We start from the raw sequence: 15,335 nt of genomic DNA on the forward strand, positions 1-15,335 counted from the left end.
TCGAGGCGTTTGAGCGTCGATTACTACCTTCCCAAAATCCTCCCTAGATGACACTTGTAATCACAACTTTTGGCCATCTCTTATCTTGTTTATGAACTAGATGGTGCCCACAGTGTTCCATATTCGCTCGTTTCACGTGGAGCAAAGTTTCGGGGATAGAATGCATATGTCGTAGGATATACAGTCTAGCTAACACTGTAAGTTTTTCTGGTCAAAGAGATGTATGTTCCATTTGCATGCAACAGAATAAAAGTTCACTACATGTGACTAAGCATTATTTAACATCATCGAGTGGTATATGAACTTTTATATCGATCATAGAAGGGCGAAGTGTTACTAATTTTTGCGAATCATCCTTGGCAAATCCCTGCAGGTTGGTAGCATACTCAATCCCATATGCATAACAGTAGAAATGGACTGTATTTACTACGTCTCTAGGTGTGTTTTATCAGAAGTAGAGAATAGGGTCAATCTTCAAGGATGCTAAGCTGCTGAAGGTAAGGTTATGACTTAATCAACATTGTTATCTCATCATTCACGTTTTCCCATTATACGAATAGGCAACACGGTCAAAACGCTGAGACACTTCTCTATCATCGATTCCTGCCGGAAATAGTTTGATGTAACATTACCGTATGTAAACAGTTTTGTCCTTCCCGTTGGGCTTATTTATTATAACTCGGAATAAGTCCAGCTTGGAATATTTAAAATGCCTAGTGGTGTTTGAGCTCTAATTCGTCCATATGTCCTATACAGTGTATTTGGAATCTAAAATGTCTCGTTCACTTCTAGATTAGTTTTATTTGTCTGCCACTCGATTTTCAAACGGTGAGTTTCATCATTAAATGCTATGAGAACTAATTTGTCGGTGATTATTCTAAATAAGTATCTATCGTGCCTTATTAGTGACGCAACGTACCATATAGACATGTCCAGCAGTTAATAGATTATCGCAATTTATCTTTGGATTTGTAAGTGTGGGTGTCATTGTATCATCTCATCATTGTGTTACTTTTAATTTCTCGTCATAATTTATGATGTTAATTTCAGCATGTGTGCCGCAGTCCCAACAAGTTCTCTACTCTCCATCGGGGGGAAGGGTGACCGTAGTAGTACCTCATGAAAGTAGTTGGCCCGCAGTCATTGTGGTCTCTCGGGCAGCGATGCTGCGCAGGGAAAATGGTAAAGTTAGCGAAAATAAAAGTGGCGACAAAACAGCGGCCGCTGCAGCTACAGCCGCCACGATGCTCGTACTGGGTCAGCCTCCACCACCGACCCAGCACCACAATCAGCTGCTTACCATCGAGTGGAACATGATGGACAAATCCCGCTTCATACCACTCTCCATGCTTAGCTCATTCTCCGTTCGGTGCCTCCTATACCCCCTCACCCTAGTGAAGACGAGAATTCAGGTTGGTGTTTGATTCGGGCCTGCAAATCTATTCTCGTTACAATATTTATAATGTTTGTCACTTAGGTGGCAAACATTTTAAGTTAGAAATCCAGCAAAACTATATTTTATTCTTACTTCATAATCACAGCTCTCCTCACATCGTCACCTTAGCACACCGAATGGCTGTAAATCGTATATTGTTCATTAGTAATGGAGAGTTGATTTTGAAGCACAAAACTGCTGCAACAGCCTGAAATTAATATATGTGAGAGAGTTTAGGTTGTGCAACGAGTTTCCCGAGGAGGAAAAAGAGAAGCAAATCAATTTGATTTGAAAAGTTTAAATAAAGTAGAACTGAGATGTTGTTTTTACTGTAACTTGTTTTTTACATAACCAATCAACTGCACTCATTTGATTAAATCTTTATTTGTGCATTAATTGATACTTTAACTAATTAACTGATTAGAGTGGGTAAATGATGCTTGAGGTACTATTTTGGCCTTTTCCATTAGTCCATTGTATATCCCTCGATATGTTCAAGGTGAATGGTGGAACTTCATCTCATGGCTGGTTTGGCACCATCTTTTTTTCTGACAGGTCCAGAAAAGGAATGGTTCTTCTGATGAGTATAGAGGTCTGATTGATGCATGCTGCCGGATCCATAGGGAAGAAGGTGCCAAGGGATTGTACCGTGGATTTTGGGTCGGGGCATTTCAGGTTAGCTAATTCTAGTAACATGTTCCTATGCATATTTATCATTCATTAAATGGCTGTGGATATTTTTAGGCATATAAGAGCTCTGAATTTTTCTCGTATTCCAAAAGTATACTTTTACATAATTTGAGTGACACTAGAAGGATAACAGTGAGGAAGTTCACATCGTAGAACAAATGAATGTTACTTCCATGATGGGATGGCATGCGAGCAGGGGAAATAAGTAATAATCAAACCAATTGTTTAACTGATGAAAGGTGATGATATATTTCATGATATGTATGAAAATGTTGAAGGTGGATTCCTTCCCTAGAATTGGGTTGGAAATCTGCAATGCCAACTCATTTAAAATATGAAATTTGATGTGTGGATGTACTCTAGTATTTGAGAGTCTATTTCATGATTTCCTACGGTAATACCATTTCATAAATACTTTTATAAATAGGTCCTCGCATGGCAGTATATTATTGCATATGTGCACACAGTGTGTTTCATATATAAGTTGTAATAATTTTAATTCACATTCAGTACATAATAGCTATGGAAATCACGTTAAATAAAGTTCCTTTAATTAGGCTCAATCAGAGGGTTACGATTTGAAGTGCGGTCTGCTGCAATGAAATCTAATCCAAGCGAGAAGAAACTAAATGTTCTTCATGAAGATATGTTCAGGGGAAGGCTGGTCCATTAAAAGTCTTTCTCTCCAGATGTCATCTTGGATGTGTTTTCTCCTTAATGTTTGAAATTAATTCCTGTAGTGGTACTGATGGCTTTGCATTAGGATTTAAAATATTATGCCCATTCATGATGGATAACTTTAATGTTTGTTTCTCTCAGATACCTCTGACAATTATGATTATTTAATCTGAATGATATGCAGTCTGTTTTGTCAACTCATTTAATTTTTTTCTTCTATTGGACTGAATGCCTAAAACTTTGTTGATCACTCAAAGCAAACTGATGATGCAGTGTATGACTGCAATTTAGACTTCCTATGCTAAACCTAGCTTTAGTGTAATCACTGACTGAGACATGGGAAGTGGAAATTATGCTCTTTAAGTTGCTTTACTTATTGTGAAATTAATGAGACTACGTTATAACTTTGATTCCAATTTTAAAAATTTGTGATGGTTTTTCTAACGGAAGTACTTGTGGATGTATTTGACATGAAAGTAACTTTAGTTGTGGAATTATGCACAAATATATATATTTAACCTGGGTATAACTTTTGGAATTTTATTTCAGCAAAGACGTCTAAAGTACTAACAGCCGTTATTACATGGCACACATTCTAGTGAACCTTTATTTTTCCACAAATTTTGTAATAATAGCATTTTAACCTTTTTGGGTGATTTCATCATTCATTTCCTGCCTTTCTGAACACTGCATTTAAATGGCTATGGCATTTTAATGTTACTTTTTTTTAAATTGGGGATTGAAAAGCTCAGACATACTTATCTAGAAATTACATCAAATAGGAATTGATTATCATTTCATCAGATTGGATGATTTTTTCAATCCACTTCAACTCATCCCTTTGTCTCCATTTACAGCCAAGGCCTTGTTGAATGGTTCTCCTTACTGGCCTAACCTTGACATAATGTTGGTGAAATAGCATGTGTGTCTTTTCTCTTATTAATTTAGCCCAGAATTTTATGCCATGATGACCTCGTTCTTTTGTAGCTTATCAGATAAATATTATTATTTAAATTGTGAGATGATTCTTTTTTTGCCACCCTAAGAGGGTAAAATCAAAAGTTGAAACATTTTTACTGTCCTTCATCGGCTACTTTTTGGAGTTATCTCTTTTGCAGAATCCCACTTCAGTTTGGTTCTTCCTTTCCAAATTATATGATTGTTTGAACTCTACAAAATGGGCATTTTTTTCTACAATCATGTCATTTGAATGGGATCTCCTATACGCCTATGGGTCACTGTGGACATGTTCAGTCCACAATGGCAAAATATTGCCATAAGTTCTGTGGATTTCACTGAAACAGCTGCAAACTGAACTTGGTAAATGCCAGCATTAAATAATTTTTGGTCAATTGAGAGTTCTCTGTCATATGGATAGCTTTCTCTTGCCTAAATGTTACGTACCTGTTCATTCAAGATGCCTACAGCATTAGCAACTTCACGCATTTTCACTATTGCATCATTGATGATTCCTGCAGGAGGGACCACAACAGGGAATGCAGATTATTTGGCATCCCTTGTCCCCAATGTATGGCCTATCCCAAAATTTTGAGACCGCACACAAATATGTAAATTCTCTGTAATTTTTTAAAGTTTCTCTTTAGTCTTGTGATGTGATTTACATTTCATACATATAGTAGTTTGATGAACACATGAAAAATCTCTAATATTTTTTTTTTTACAATAGTATAGCAACTAGCTTGTTTAAAATAAACATGGAGTGGTAGATCAATATGCCTATTTTTTTGTTTTCTCTTTCAAGAGATGCTAATGACTGAAAATAACTTGTATAATCATGTTGTTTGTGATGCAAAAGTTCAAAGCATCAAATGTAGAATTATCTGTAGGTGTTTTTGACTTATAGAATGAGAGCATTGGATATTGTCATTATGTCTTGCCCATTCTTGAATTACCTTAATGGACTATAGTGCCTACATTCCAAATATAATGCAATTCTTCTGGGTGGGAAGTGTGGTGGTACTCATTGAACAATTCTAACCAGATTGTTTCAGGCGTTGGCTACATTGCTACATATGAGTCGGTTCGGCATGCTCTGTCGCTGGGAGGCATTGAGGATGGACGCGTGAAGGCGTTGGCAGGTGGCGGCTGTGCTTCCCTTGTCGGCCAGACCATAGTTGTGCCATCAGATGTCGTCTCGCAACACCTCATGATGCTCAGGACGAGGAAGGATGGAGGAGGCAACGTCAACGGCTCCAAGGAATCACATGGAGGCTCTTCGGCAGGGAGTAAGAACTCACCACCCGGCCACAGGAACTATTCAAGCCGTTCCGCTGGGAGTCGTTGGTGCACGGGAGCCGAAGGAATGAATGGTGGCCACGTCAGTGCAATGAGTGGTGGTGCTAGGTGTAAGGGTTTGGTGGTGGGGATGACGAGGGACCAGTCTGGGGGTTCGGGGGGAGGTCGCTTCAGTGGAATCTCATCCACGGGGACCCCTGAGGAGAACTGGGGTGGGCGGGGGAGTGTGGATTCCAGCCGCAATGCACGCAAATCGTACCGTGAGCGTGGTGGCTTGTTGATCCAGACTGAGGGAAGGACACGCTTCCAAATAACAGTGGACATAGTGAAGCAGATATACAAGCAGGATGGTTTGAAAGGGTTCTACCGAGGGTACGGCGCTTCTCTCTGCACCTATGTTCCTAACTCAGCACTCTGGTGGTCCTTTTACCATTTCTACCAAGGTGAGTTAATCTCCTTAATCGTCATTTCATTTCAGAAGAAATGCATACAAAGGGGTGATGGTGTGATGCACACAAACTTGAGGTCTCCCAGTCACTTATCAAATAAGAGGTTCTCTAATGTATTATGTCACTTGGGCAAAGGCAAAATTCAAAAAAAAAAGGTAAAATTGAAAGCATAGTCTGTGTTCTTCCAGTAAGAAAAATGGTGAATCTGCCCATTAGTTTGTATACTACCTTGATCAAAAAGTTCCCGGAATAACCACCGTGTGGCGCTCCCATCGTTCCGATTTGAGTTCTGTTTTTTTGTTAAATTGGTACATCTGTTGTTGATATTCCCTTTAAATCTTAGTGTCATAACTTGACATTTGCAAAAGTTACGGTCGGTTTTCGGTATGTCCATCAGCGCTTCCTGCGATTTTTCCATTACTTCCTCTCGGCTGCTAAAACGCGTTCCCCGTAATGGTTTTTTAACTCGATTGAACAGAAAGAAGTCACAGGGAGCCAAATCAGGTGAATTCGGTGGCTGTTGGATGGTATTTGTTGCATTTTTCGTCAAAAAATTACGAATAATGATAGCACTGTGCGACGGTGCGTTATCATGGTGCAAAATCCACGAGTTTTCTGCCCACATTTCTGGTCTCTTTCGGCGAATTGCTTCACGCAAACGTCTCATAACGCCCAAATAATACTCTTTGTTTACTGTCTGGCCTTCTGGCAAAAATTCATGATGCACTACACCGTTGTAATCCATGAAAACCGTCAGCATTGCCTTCTTTTTTGACTGAAAACGACGTGGTTTTTTTGGTCTCGGCTCATTTGGTGAACGCCATTCACTTGCCTGATGTCTGGATTGCGTGTCGTACTCATAAACCCACGTCTCGTCTCCAGTAATGATCCTTTTGATGAATGTGGGATCGGATTCAGCCTCGCAAATCATGTCTTTTGCGACGTCAACACGGTCTCTTTTTTGCATGAAATTGAGGTCTTTTGGCACCAACTTTGCTGCTACACGACGGAAACCCAAATCATTAACCACAATGTCTTGGGCAGATCCATAGGCAATGTTCAAGTCCTCCGCTATTTCTCTGATGGTTAATTTGCGGTTATTGACCAACATTTCTTTTACTTTATCAATTTTTTCACCGACTTTCGATGTCGATGGTCTGCCACTGCGTTCATCATCTTCGATTGACTCACGACCACTTCTGAACCGCTCGTGCCACTGGTAAACGACCGTTTTTTTTAGAGAATCGTTGCCGAAACACTTTTCCAACATTTCCAACGTCCGTGCACCACTAAATCCGTTTTTTACGCAAAATTTAATACAAGTTCGTTGTTGCAAATTTAAATCCATTTCTGAAATTGTAAAAAATCGCCAACACACACAGAGATAGATGTACTCTTGGCTACGTAACTTTTGCAAATGTCAAGTTATGACACTAAGATTTAAAGGGAATATCAACAACAGATGTACCAATTTAACAAAAAAAACAGAACTCAAATCGGAACGATGGGAGCGCCACACGGTGGTTATTCCGGGAACTTTTTGTTCAAGGTAGTATGCATCATGCAAAATATACTTCAGTGAAACTTCATTGGAATTTGAAAATTTTCACAATTTGGGCTCTAAAATGCTCTTTTCCTTTAATCCCAGCCTTGAGGCACAGCCATGACCTTTAAAGTGGTACATTAACATGACCCTAAACTTGTCGGTGACATATTATGCAACGTGCTTAACAAACGTGTATGTGTGGGTTGTATCATGTACAGGATATACTAAAATGTAACTGAAGTTAAAAATTCCATTAATTGTAAAAAAGAGCTCATAACCAAGTTTACGAAGTAACATAGGTATATTTTGTGTTCACTGGTTCAGATGTGGTTGTCCACTAATGTCGCATGGATTTGAGCCGAGGACCCTCCACAGCCAAATTCCATACCCATAGGACTACCGTTTCAGTATTTTTGCAAGCATTTTTACTTCATTTTTATTTGATGCTGTATTGGATTTAGGGTTATTTTTCACCATGAACACAATGGCAAAAGTAAGGGCTTGCTGTGGTTTAGATGAAACGTTGCTCGGGGATAACCAAGAGGGCTAGAAAGTTCTGGCCCTTGGAGTACCACATTTGGACGTTTGCCTTTCATAAGTGTGGCTAAAAGGGCCTCAATGTTAGCAATATAATTAAGGAACTTTTCAGATTGTAAAGGCCTGTAAAATGGAAAGGGGTCAAGACCACATGTTGATAAATTTTCGTACAAGCACAACAAATTCATGTGTTTCCAGAATCAGTGGATCAGAGTTACTGCTTGACATTTTTTTTCAAACAGCATAAATTTCAAATGTAAAAAGGGTTGGCAAGGAATCATTTTGTTCATGGCAACTATTCCTAGGACTTAATAAAACCTTTAAATTTCTTTCTGATTTGCACTGGTATGCCTCTGAGTGATTTCACATGGAATGACTCTCCAAAGTGGTATTGCGTAGCACAGAAACATACTTTCAAGATAAGGGAAATCCATTCAAAACATACCTTGAAAAAATGCTATACCAATAATAATAATTATATATAGTATATACTCATGCATGCATGATCATAGCACTCAGGAAATTTCATTGAAAATATGTTGGAATGTTTGATATTTTGAACCTAATAACTGTTTTTGGGAAAACTAAATTGGTTCACACCTTCTAGAAACAAAAGTTAATAACAGTACACAGTCACACAAGTCAATAACAGTGTTAAGCTGAGGGTACCTGTGATGTACCCTTGTTAGTATTCTAAGTTGATAATGTGAATATTTACTTCATGCATGCGGACTTTAACAATTCCCTTTGTGAGCGAGTGCTGTGAATCCTTTTCAGGTGAATTGAGCTCTCTCCTGCCACCATGGGTGTCCCATTTGTTCATCCAGTGCATCTCGGGGACAATGGGAGGCTTCACCACAACCATCATCACCAACCCAATCGACATTGTCCGAGCAAGACTGCAGGTTAGTCATGTGTGCAAGCTGTTAGTTGTATGTATGGCTTCTTCTCATATCTTTTCCTGGTGAGAATAATTTATGATCTTGCTAGTGAGCCATAGATTTTCATATAATGATTTTCATCCATCTGCCGAAACAAAAAGATCACAGATTTCTCCCAATTCCAAGCGGACTGGTAGAAATGCTCCTATTTTATGTGGATTGCACTTTTTCTTAGGTGAGGACCACAAAGGACACCTCTTAAGAAAATTAAATTATGTGCTATGATTTTGTTTTATCCAACTGAAAAGAATTTAAACAATGGTTATGGTTTATGGTTTTAGAAAATTTCATTGCACTAAAACTAGTGAGAAAAATTTCCACAGCTACAAAAAGTATCACCTACACTGGCATGTTCAAATTCATAATTTGCAGAAAAATAAATGATAGATATGTATTGTGTTTCTTCTGTAATGTTTGTGCTCAAAATGTCCTCTTCTATTGCCACTTTGTGGTCACCCTTGATTATCAGTTTTGAGGTCAAGGTTTAAAAAATAAATGCTAAATGGTTTCCTTCCCTCTGAAGGTTCAGCGCCTTGACTCGATGCACCAGACCTTCCGAATCCTGTGGTCCGAGGAGGGCATGCGCATGTTCACCAAAGGCCTTTCAGCGAGACTCGTTCAGTCAGCGGTGTTCTCGTCATCCATCATCCTTGCGTACGAGTCCATCAAGCGCTTCAGCGTGAAGGAGGAGTACCGGCACTTAGTTACCTGGTAGTAGCTGCGTGTTCAATATAGAGAGCCGCTGGGGGCATGCTTGAGTGGGTGCCGAATGAGCCTTGATTAATTCGGCAGTTGTGAGTGGCAGTTGGCCTGCTGCCCCTGCAAATTAATGCCTTAATGATATATCTCTCTCCTGCAGTCTCTAGTTAGAGGAATTTGTATGAGGTTTAGTAGAGATGTAGTGTTGTTCACAGTGCTCATTGTTGGTAATTTGGACCTCTAGTCCTCGTGGGAGGGTCATGTTTGTGGTGAGAGAGCACTTTGTCTCATTTGCGCAGGCATATGGGGTTGCCTTGTCTCTCGCATGCTGACAGACATTCATCTCATAAATGTGCACACGCCAAAGTAAACCCACGGAAAACTGGTTCACATATTAGATTGAGGTCCTAGGTTCCCGTTACCACCGTAAAAGTAGATTGTGGAGGACGGGAGGGCAAAGAGTAAAAGGTGATTGGCTGCATGCTCATGGAGATGTAATTTGATTCATTAAGTGTAGAGGCTCTGTGCATTGCAAAAAAGCCATGATTGTGGCAAAGCAGTCATTGGTGACAAAATCATTGACAAATACCTTTGTGCTCAAATAATGATGGTGCTCATGTTTGGCTCTTAGGTTGAATGTAAACATAACTAAGATTTGAAGACTTACTTCAGTTCCACAGTTCTTATTTATTGAATGACTGATTTTGGCTTTGGATGACATCATATGGTATGCTAAATGATGGAATCACTCAGATTATTGATATTTCTGCAAACAAGGGAAACAATTTGCTCAATGAACAGGATTTTGGAAAGCAAGAAGCCAAATGTAAATCTTTGATTCATCATCACTTTAAGTTTCCCCATAATTAACTTGGCACTCATCTGCTTCTTTGAGCAGTGTGCATTATCGTGATTTTCCTGTCCTCTCCATGGTATCCCAGAACATTTGGACATGATTCCCCAATTGGACGGGTTTTTAATTACAGCAGACTAATTTGAAATAAGTGGCATCATAGTGGAACTGTTAGTGCAGGTATCTTGCCTCCTGTCTTCTCTCTTGCCAGCAAAGCACTTAAGATATTACATTTACAGATTTTGAATTGTCAGCAAGCACAATGGAAGTTGACTCCCGGGTAGCTCAGGGCTTATGTGGATGGGGTAAGGGGACCACACTTCCCATGCAAAACCAGCGGCCAAATCACCTCTACTTGGCCTACGCATTGATGATTTTCCTCTCCAAGTGCATGCCGTTGCGATGGATCAGGGACCAGGAAATATGCGCGTGGCAGTTTTCAGAGAATCTATATCGCTCAGATGTTTGCCAAATGAGTTGTTACCACTATGGGAAAGAGGTTATTTGGGTACACTTTGCATTGAGGGAGTCATGTGTTCCATTCCTGTCGAGAGACAGTGGCGGGCGATTTGAAGCCAAGACAATAAGCGAGTTGATTTATTCCTTTAGGATCTTTGCCAGGTCTCTTGCTTCATGGACATGGTTTTTGCTGGTATTAATTTTGGCTACCCCAAAACTAATTTGCATTCGCAAAATGGGTGTTGTTGTTGCTGGACAGCGTCACAGTGAGTCTCCCGTTCTTTAACCCCATTGAATTAAATTAATTAAATTGTGACAGTGGATATGTTTCATGAGTGTTGCAAATAGATATTGTTTACATTAATGAATTTTAATTCTTCATTAATGGAGAATAAATGGGTGAGAAATGAGTCTTTTTTTTCCCTGAAAATATGCAAGACGAAACTTTGTCAAAATATTTTTCAAGTGTAGAGTGAAAAAGTAAAAAGTGCGGCTTTTATGACTTAAATCAAAGTCAAAGAACTGCTTCTATTATTTTTTTATTCCCTACACCTTGCGGATATTTTACAAATTTTTGTCTTTCAATGGATAATTCAACCTTGTCGATAACCTCTCTTTAGGACTTTTCCTGTGAAAGGGTTGGATTAGAATTTAAATATGGGTGAAATTGTTACAATGTTATTGAGATATGATTGTTAAAATATTATACAGAATTTATTTCAGTTAAGATTTCCTCCTTCAGAAGAAATAATTGAGGTTTATCTTCTTTCGAACAAACTTTTATTTCCTGTTAAATTCTGTGAATTTCTTCAAGCACCCATTCCTTCTCCCTCAATGCAAATTAGCTTCTGTAAATAATTTACCTTTTATATTTATTTTATGTCAATGAGATTGTTTTTAATTTGTTGCTACAAAATGTTTGGTAAATAATTAGCTATGAAAGAAGTGCCTTCCCTGCACCAACATTTTTTTTATAGAATCAGTCATTAGTGACCACCTATTTTACTGTCGAGGCATCATTTAATATGGCTTTTACATTTATTGTTAGTGATATTATTTTAGTAACCTAATGGATACACGTGCATTGTTTTACACCGATTACTTTCCTTTAATTATGTCAAATTTTAATAGCTTTTCATTATCATTAGGTTAATTAGCACAAATCCCTGTGGCTGTGTTTTGTATAGAATACAGGAATTGCTTTTAAAAATAAGGGTGAACGTATAGAATGATTTTAGTTGACACTGTGCTCATCTGTTGGAAGTAGTGAGAATTTTCTCAAACATGATACCAGAGATGAAAAAGAGAGTGAGTCATTTTTTTGTTGACTTGGGGGAGAGAGCGTGTGTGTGTGCTGAGGACACTTTGACTCTGCAAGTGGTTTGCCTGTTATTGAAGGCATTCTTACCCTCAAAGTTGAATGTGATGCGTTCACCATCAAATTGTTGATTCTTATTCAACTTTTCTGTGCATGTTTCTCTTGGGGAGTCCCTGTATTTGATTCCAAGTTACATACTGTATATTGTTATATCCACTGCAGGTGAAAAGAAATTATACGCTAACATATATTTGTTCCAACTGTTTATTTGGCTGGCCCAATCACTGTTATATTTCTGGCATGGCAGTATATTATGTATTTGTTGAGTGTAGAGTGGAAGAATATATTTTAGTTTGTTTTGTTAAAATTGTAATACTCAGGAGTATGCATTAAATTTTGTTTTAAATTTTACCGCTGTGTGTTGCTTATTATGTAATTTATTTAGTCCCACGAAAAATATGTTTTCACATAAGCCCTTATGAAATGTAATCCTTCGCGGTATAAAAATTACACTTTTATTATGATGTAAGTTTTTAAAATTCACTCCTGCAAATTATATAACCACAGGTGTACACTTGCAAGGGTGTAATTAATAATGATGCAAGAGCTTACAAACATTAAAGTTAATAGTTAATTTTAAATGTAAATAATGCCAATAACTTGTAATTACTTAAGAGGAGCCAACATAACTTGTGTTAGCAAGTCCTAGCAGAGTATCTTTGCCCAGATGGGTACATGGGAGTTGGTTGGATCACTATCTGGCCGGCAAGAGAGATGATTAGGTGGACGGGCTTTTATTGATTGTCCAGTTATATTGAATAATATTCCTAATTTTGAAAGCAAAATGTCCATCTGCCTACCAGAGCTCTACACAGGAAAGAAAAACGGGAAGAGACCTCAAGACATCGGACAGTGAGATTCATCCCATTGCACATTGGACATGCCCCTCTTCAACGTGACCTAATTACCACAGTAGCCTTGCTTTCAATTACCCTAAGAACTGTGCGGACAGGCATCCAGAGCAATTTAGCCGACACTTCTGGAAAGGTAATACACACATTAAGCCAAGCATTGACAAATCGGCCGATGGGTTGCAGGCTTTTATGCTTAGAAATTTACTATGTTTACTGTGTAGCAATATTTAATTTTTTTCCTCCGCTCGGATGCCTGGATTGAATGGATATGCAAAAGATAAAAAATTTATTTCTTGCATATTTCCATACAATGATACTAAAATGACGAGTGATTCAGTGATACAGAGAGAAGGTGAAATAATGCAGAAATTAATGGGGTAATAATGGCAGATTTCTGGTATTGGTTGAATAGTCTCACAGTAAGTAGAATTATTTGGACATGTTTTTAACTCTTTGAGATAGTTTCCCTGGAAAAGTAGGCCATCAACTGCCTCCAACTCGAGAAATGGTCTCCTGATCCCCAGTACAACTAAAAAAAGCTATCATCTACAACATTTATGGCATGGAAAGAATGCAACAATTTCAGAGTGTAAAAATCATTCGCCTTGACTGGAATCCAGTCAAGGCGAATGATTTTTACTCATTCTGAAATTGTTGCATTGAAATGCACATTAGCGGATGACTCCGTTAAAAGTTACTGTTGCGGCATCTCCCGCAGTTTCTTTGGAATTTGGTATGGGAAGAATTTAAAAAAATTGATTTAGCCGAATTTCGCAACATTTCTCCTCATCTTCCCCATCAACAGCTCTCAAAAATGTATCCAATTATTGTTGCTTCAGAGACGGCCATTCCCTCACTCTTGAGTCAGGTCATCTGGCTACTCCGTCAAATGAGTGTCCACTTTTAACTTTTTCTTTTCCTGAATCACTAAGCAACTTTAACTCCCTATCCTGATGTATCAGGAAAATTAACTACCTTCATTCGTGAATGGCTAACTTGAAATCAAAATACCATAAAGCTCATTTGAGAATTTTCCATAGGATCAGGCTTCTTAACATTTAATGGTATTAAAGCTGCGGATGTCAGTTCTTCTCTTACACTTCTCAAATCACCCCAAGGCTTCTGCCAAATACACATCTTCGTTGGCCGTTAATGGTCCTGGTTTCTTCTGAACGATGTCAGCAAAAATCACTTTCACCTTCTCACAAATAATGTTCTTATTATAGCATTGCCTTGCAATTGTTTTTCATTTATCCATATGTGGCATCTTTGAGAATATGTAACTGCTGCAAAGATATTCTTGTGACTTCCTTGGAAGTATTTTTGCTCGTTATTCAAATATTACTTGCTATGCAAGGTGCTCATTAAGCAATGTCCCTCTGTATATGGCATATCATGGGAGTTCAAAATAGACTCATGTCATATTATGTTTTAACTCTATGGAATCACAGGGTCCGTAAAATAGGTATCGGGACTGGTTTGCTCTAGCCTCAACGGAGCGGTGGATGGGGGTCCCACTGGTCGGTTCGGTAGAGGGGTCCCCCACCACTCAGGTGCACTTTAGTTCAGTCGCCTCCGGGCATGCATTGAGACAGGAGGTGGATTTTTGTGAGGTGAGATTTTTTGTGGTGTCATCACAGCATGGAGCGCACCGTCAAGCAACGCTACGCTGTTAAGTTTTGCGTAAACTCGGGAAATCTGCATCAGAGACACTTGATCTCATTAAAAAAGCTGATGGGGATGATGCCTCAAGTCATACGAGAGTTTTTGAGTGGCACGAAATGTTGAAGGAAGGCCGGGAGCTCGTTGAAGATGAGCACTGCATCGGACACCCGACGACCGCTCGAACCGATGCTCCGGTGGCCAAAGTGAAAAATGTTTTGGACTCTGACAGGCGTTTAACCATTGCCCTTATCAGTGAGGAGACCGGCCTTTCAGCCGGAACCATCCGCGCCGTTGCAGCAGAGGATCTTGCAATGAGGTAAGTGTGCTCGAAGCTGGTGCCGAAAGTCTTGAGCGAGGAACGTGCCACGGTGCGATTGTTGTGTGGCAGCTGCTGACAAAATTTGGCATGCAATGTTGCCTCACCCCCCCTACTGCCCCCACCTGACTTTTTCTTGTTCCCGTGAATAAAAAGGGAGCTCAAAGGTTATCAGTTCAAACGTTTGTCCGGGCACAACCTCAACTGCCATTTCTTAAAGAACCCCATAAGAGTATATTTTAATTATTCGCTGTTTCTGAGATCCCTGCAAGGTTTATCCTATATTATATAGTACAACATTTAAATTCAGATTCACTTCATATCAAGTGAAGAACACTGTAACAGATATAACAACTAATTTAACTATATATTCTATTGTTTCAGGCTTCACTTCGTGGAAGTAATTGATATCCATTATTTAAATAGAAAGAAAGACTCGTACTTTTCCTCAGATTTTATTATACGGCACAACGCGTTTCACCGACTTGCGGCATCATCAGGTACGTCGGTGAAACGCGTTGTGCCGTATAATAAAATCTGTGGAAAAGTACGAGTCTTTCTTTCTATTTCAATAATGGA

General features: G+C 39.0%; 1 protein-coding gene across 4 annotated transcripts; it reads left to right on the forward strand.

Annotated features, from left to right (window-relative positions):
• Positions 1-110: 110 nt before the first annotated feature.
• On the forward strand, positions 111-12,272 carry LOC139696291 (solute carrier family 25 member 44). Of its 4 annotated transcripts, none has more exons than XM_071594993.1 (6): positions 111-197; positions 1,051-1,412; positions 1,991-2,110; positions 4,806-5,502; positions 8,369-8,496; positions 9,056-12,272. In XM_071594993.1, exons 2-6 carry the CDS (start codon positions 1,164-1,166, stop codon positions 9,245-9,247), a joined length of 1,386 nt encoding a protein of 461 aa, XP_071451094.1. In that variant the 5' UTR covers positions 111-197; positions 1,051-1,163; the 3' UTR covers positions 9,248-12,272. The 4 variants fall into 4 exon arrangements, with proteins under 4 accessions (XP_071451094.1, XP_071451095.1, XP_071451092.1 ...); XM_071594994.1 differs by lacking the exon at positions 111-197 and adding an exon at positions 238-373; XM_071594991.1 differs by lacking the exon at positions 111-197 and adding an exon at positions 375-497.
• The last annotated feature ends 3,063 nt before the right edge of the window (positions 12,273-15,335 follow it).

This window comes from Hetaerina americana, unplaced genomic scaffold, assembly GCF_022747635.1.
Source record: "Hetaerina americana unplaced genomic scaffold, ioHetAmer1.1.p SCAF_7, whole genome shotgun sequence".
In the NCBI taxonomy this organism is placed as follows: domain Eukaryota; kingdom Metazoa; phylum Arthropoda; class Insecta; order Odonata; family Calopterygidae; genus Hetaerina; species Hetaerina americana.

Bases quoted from the DNA above. Each gene is read 5' to 3' on its own strand.
- LOC139696291 (XM_071594993.1), top strand. From the start codon at position 1,164: ATGCTGCGCAGGGAAAATGGTAAAGTTAGCGAAAATAAAAGTGGCGAC. The intron at 1,413-1,990 runs GTTGGTGTTTGA...TTTTTCTGACAG, and splicing joins TAGTGAAGACGAGAATTCAG to GTCCAGAAAAGGAATGGTTC. The intron at 2,111-4,805 runs GTTAGCTAATTC...AATTCTAACCAG, and splicing joins TTTGGGTCGGGGCATTTCAG to ATTGTTTCAGGCGTTGGCTA.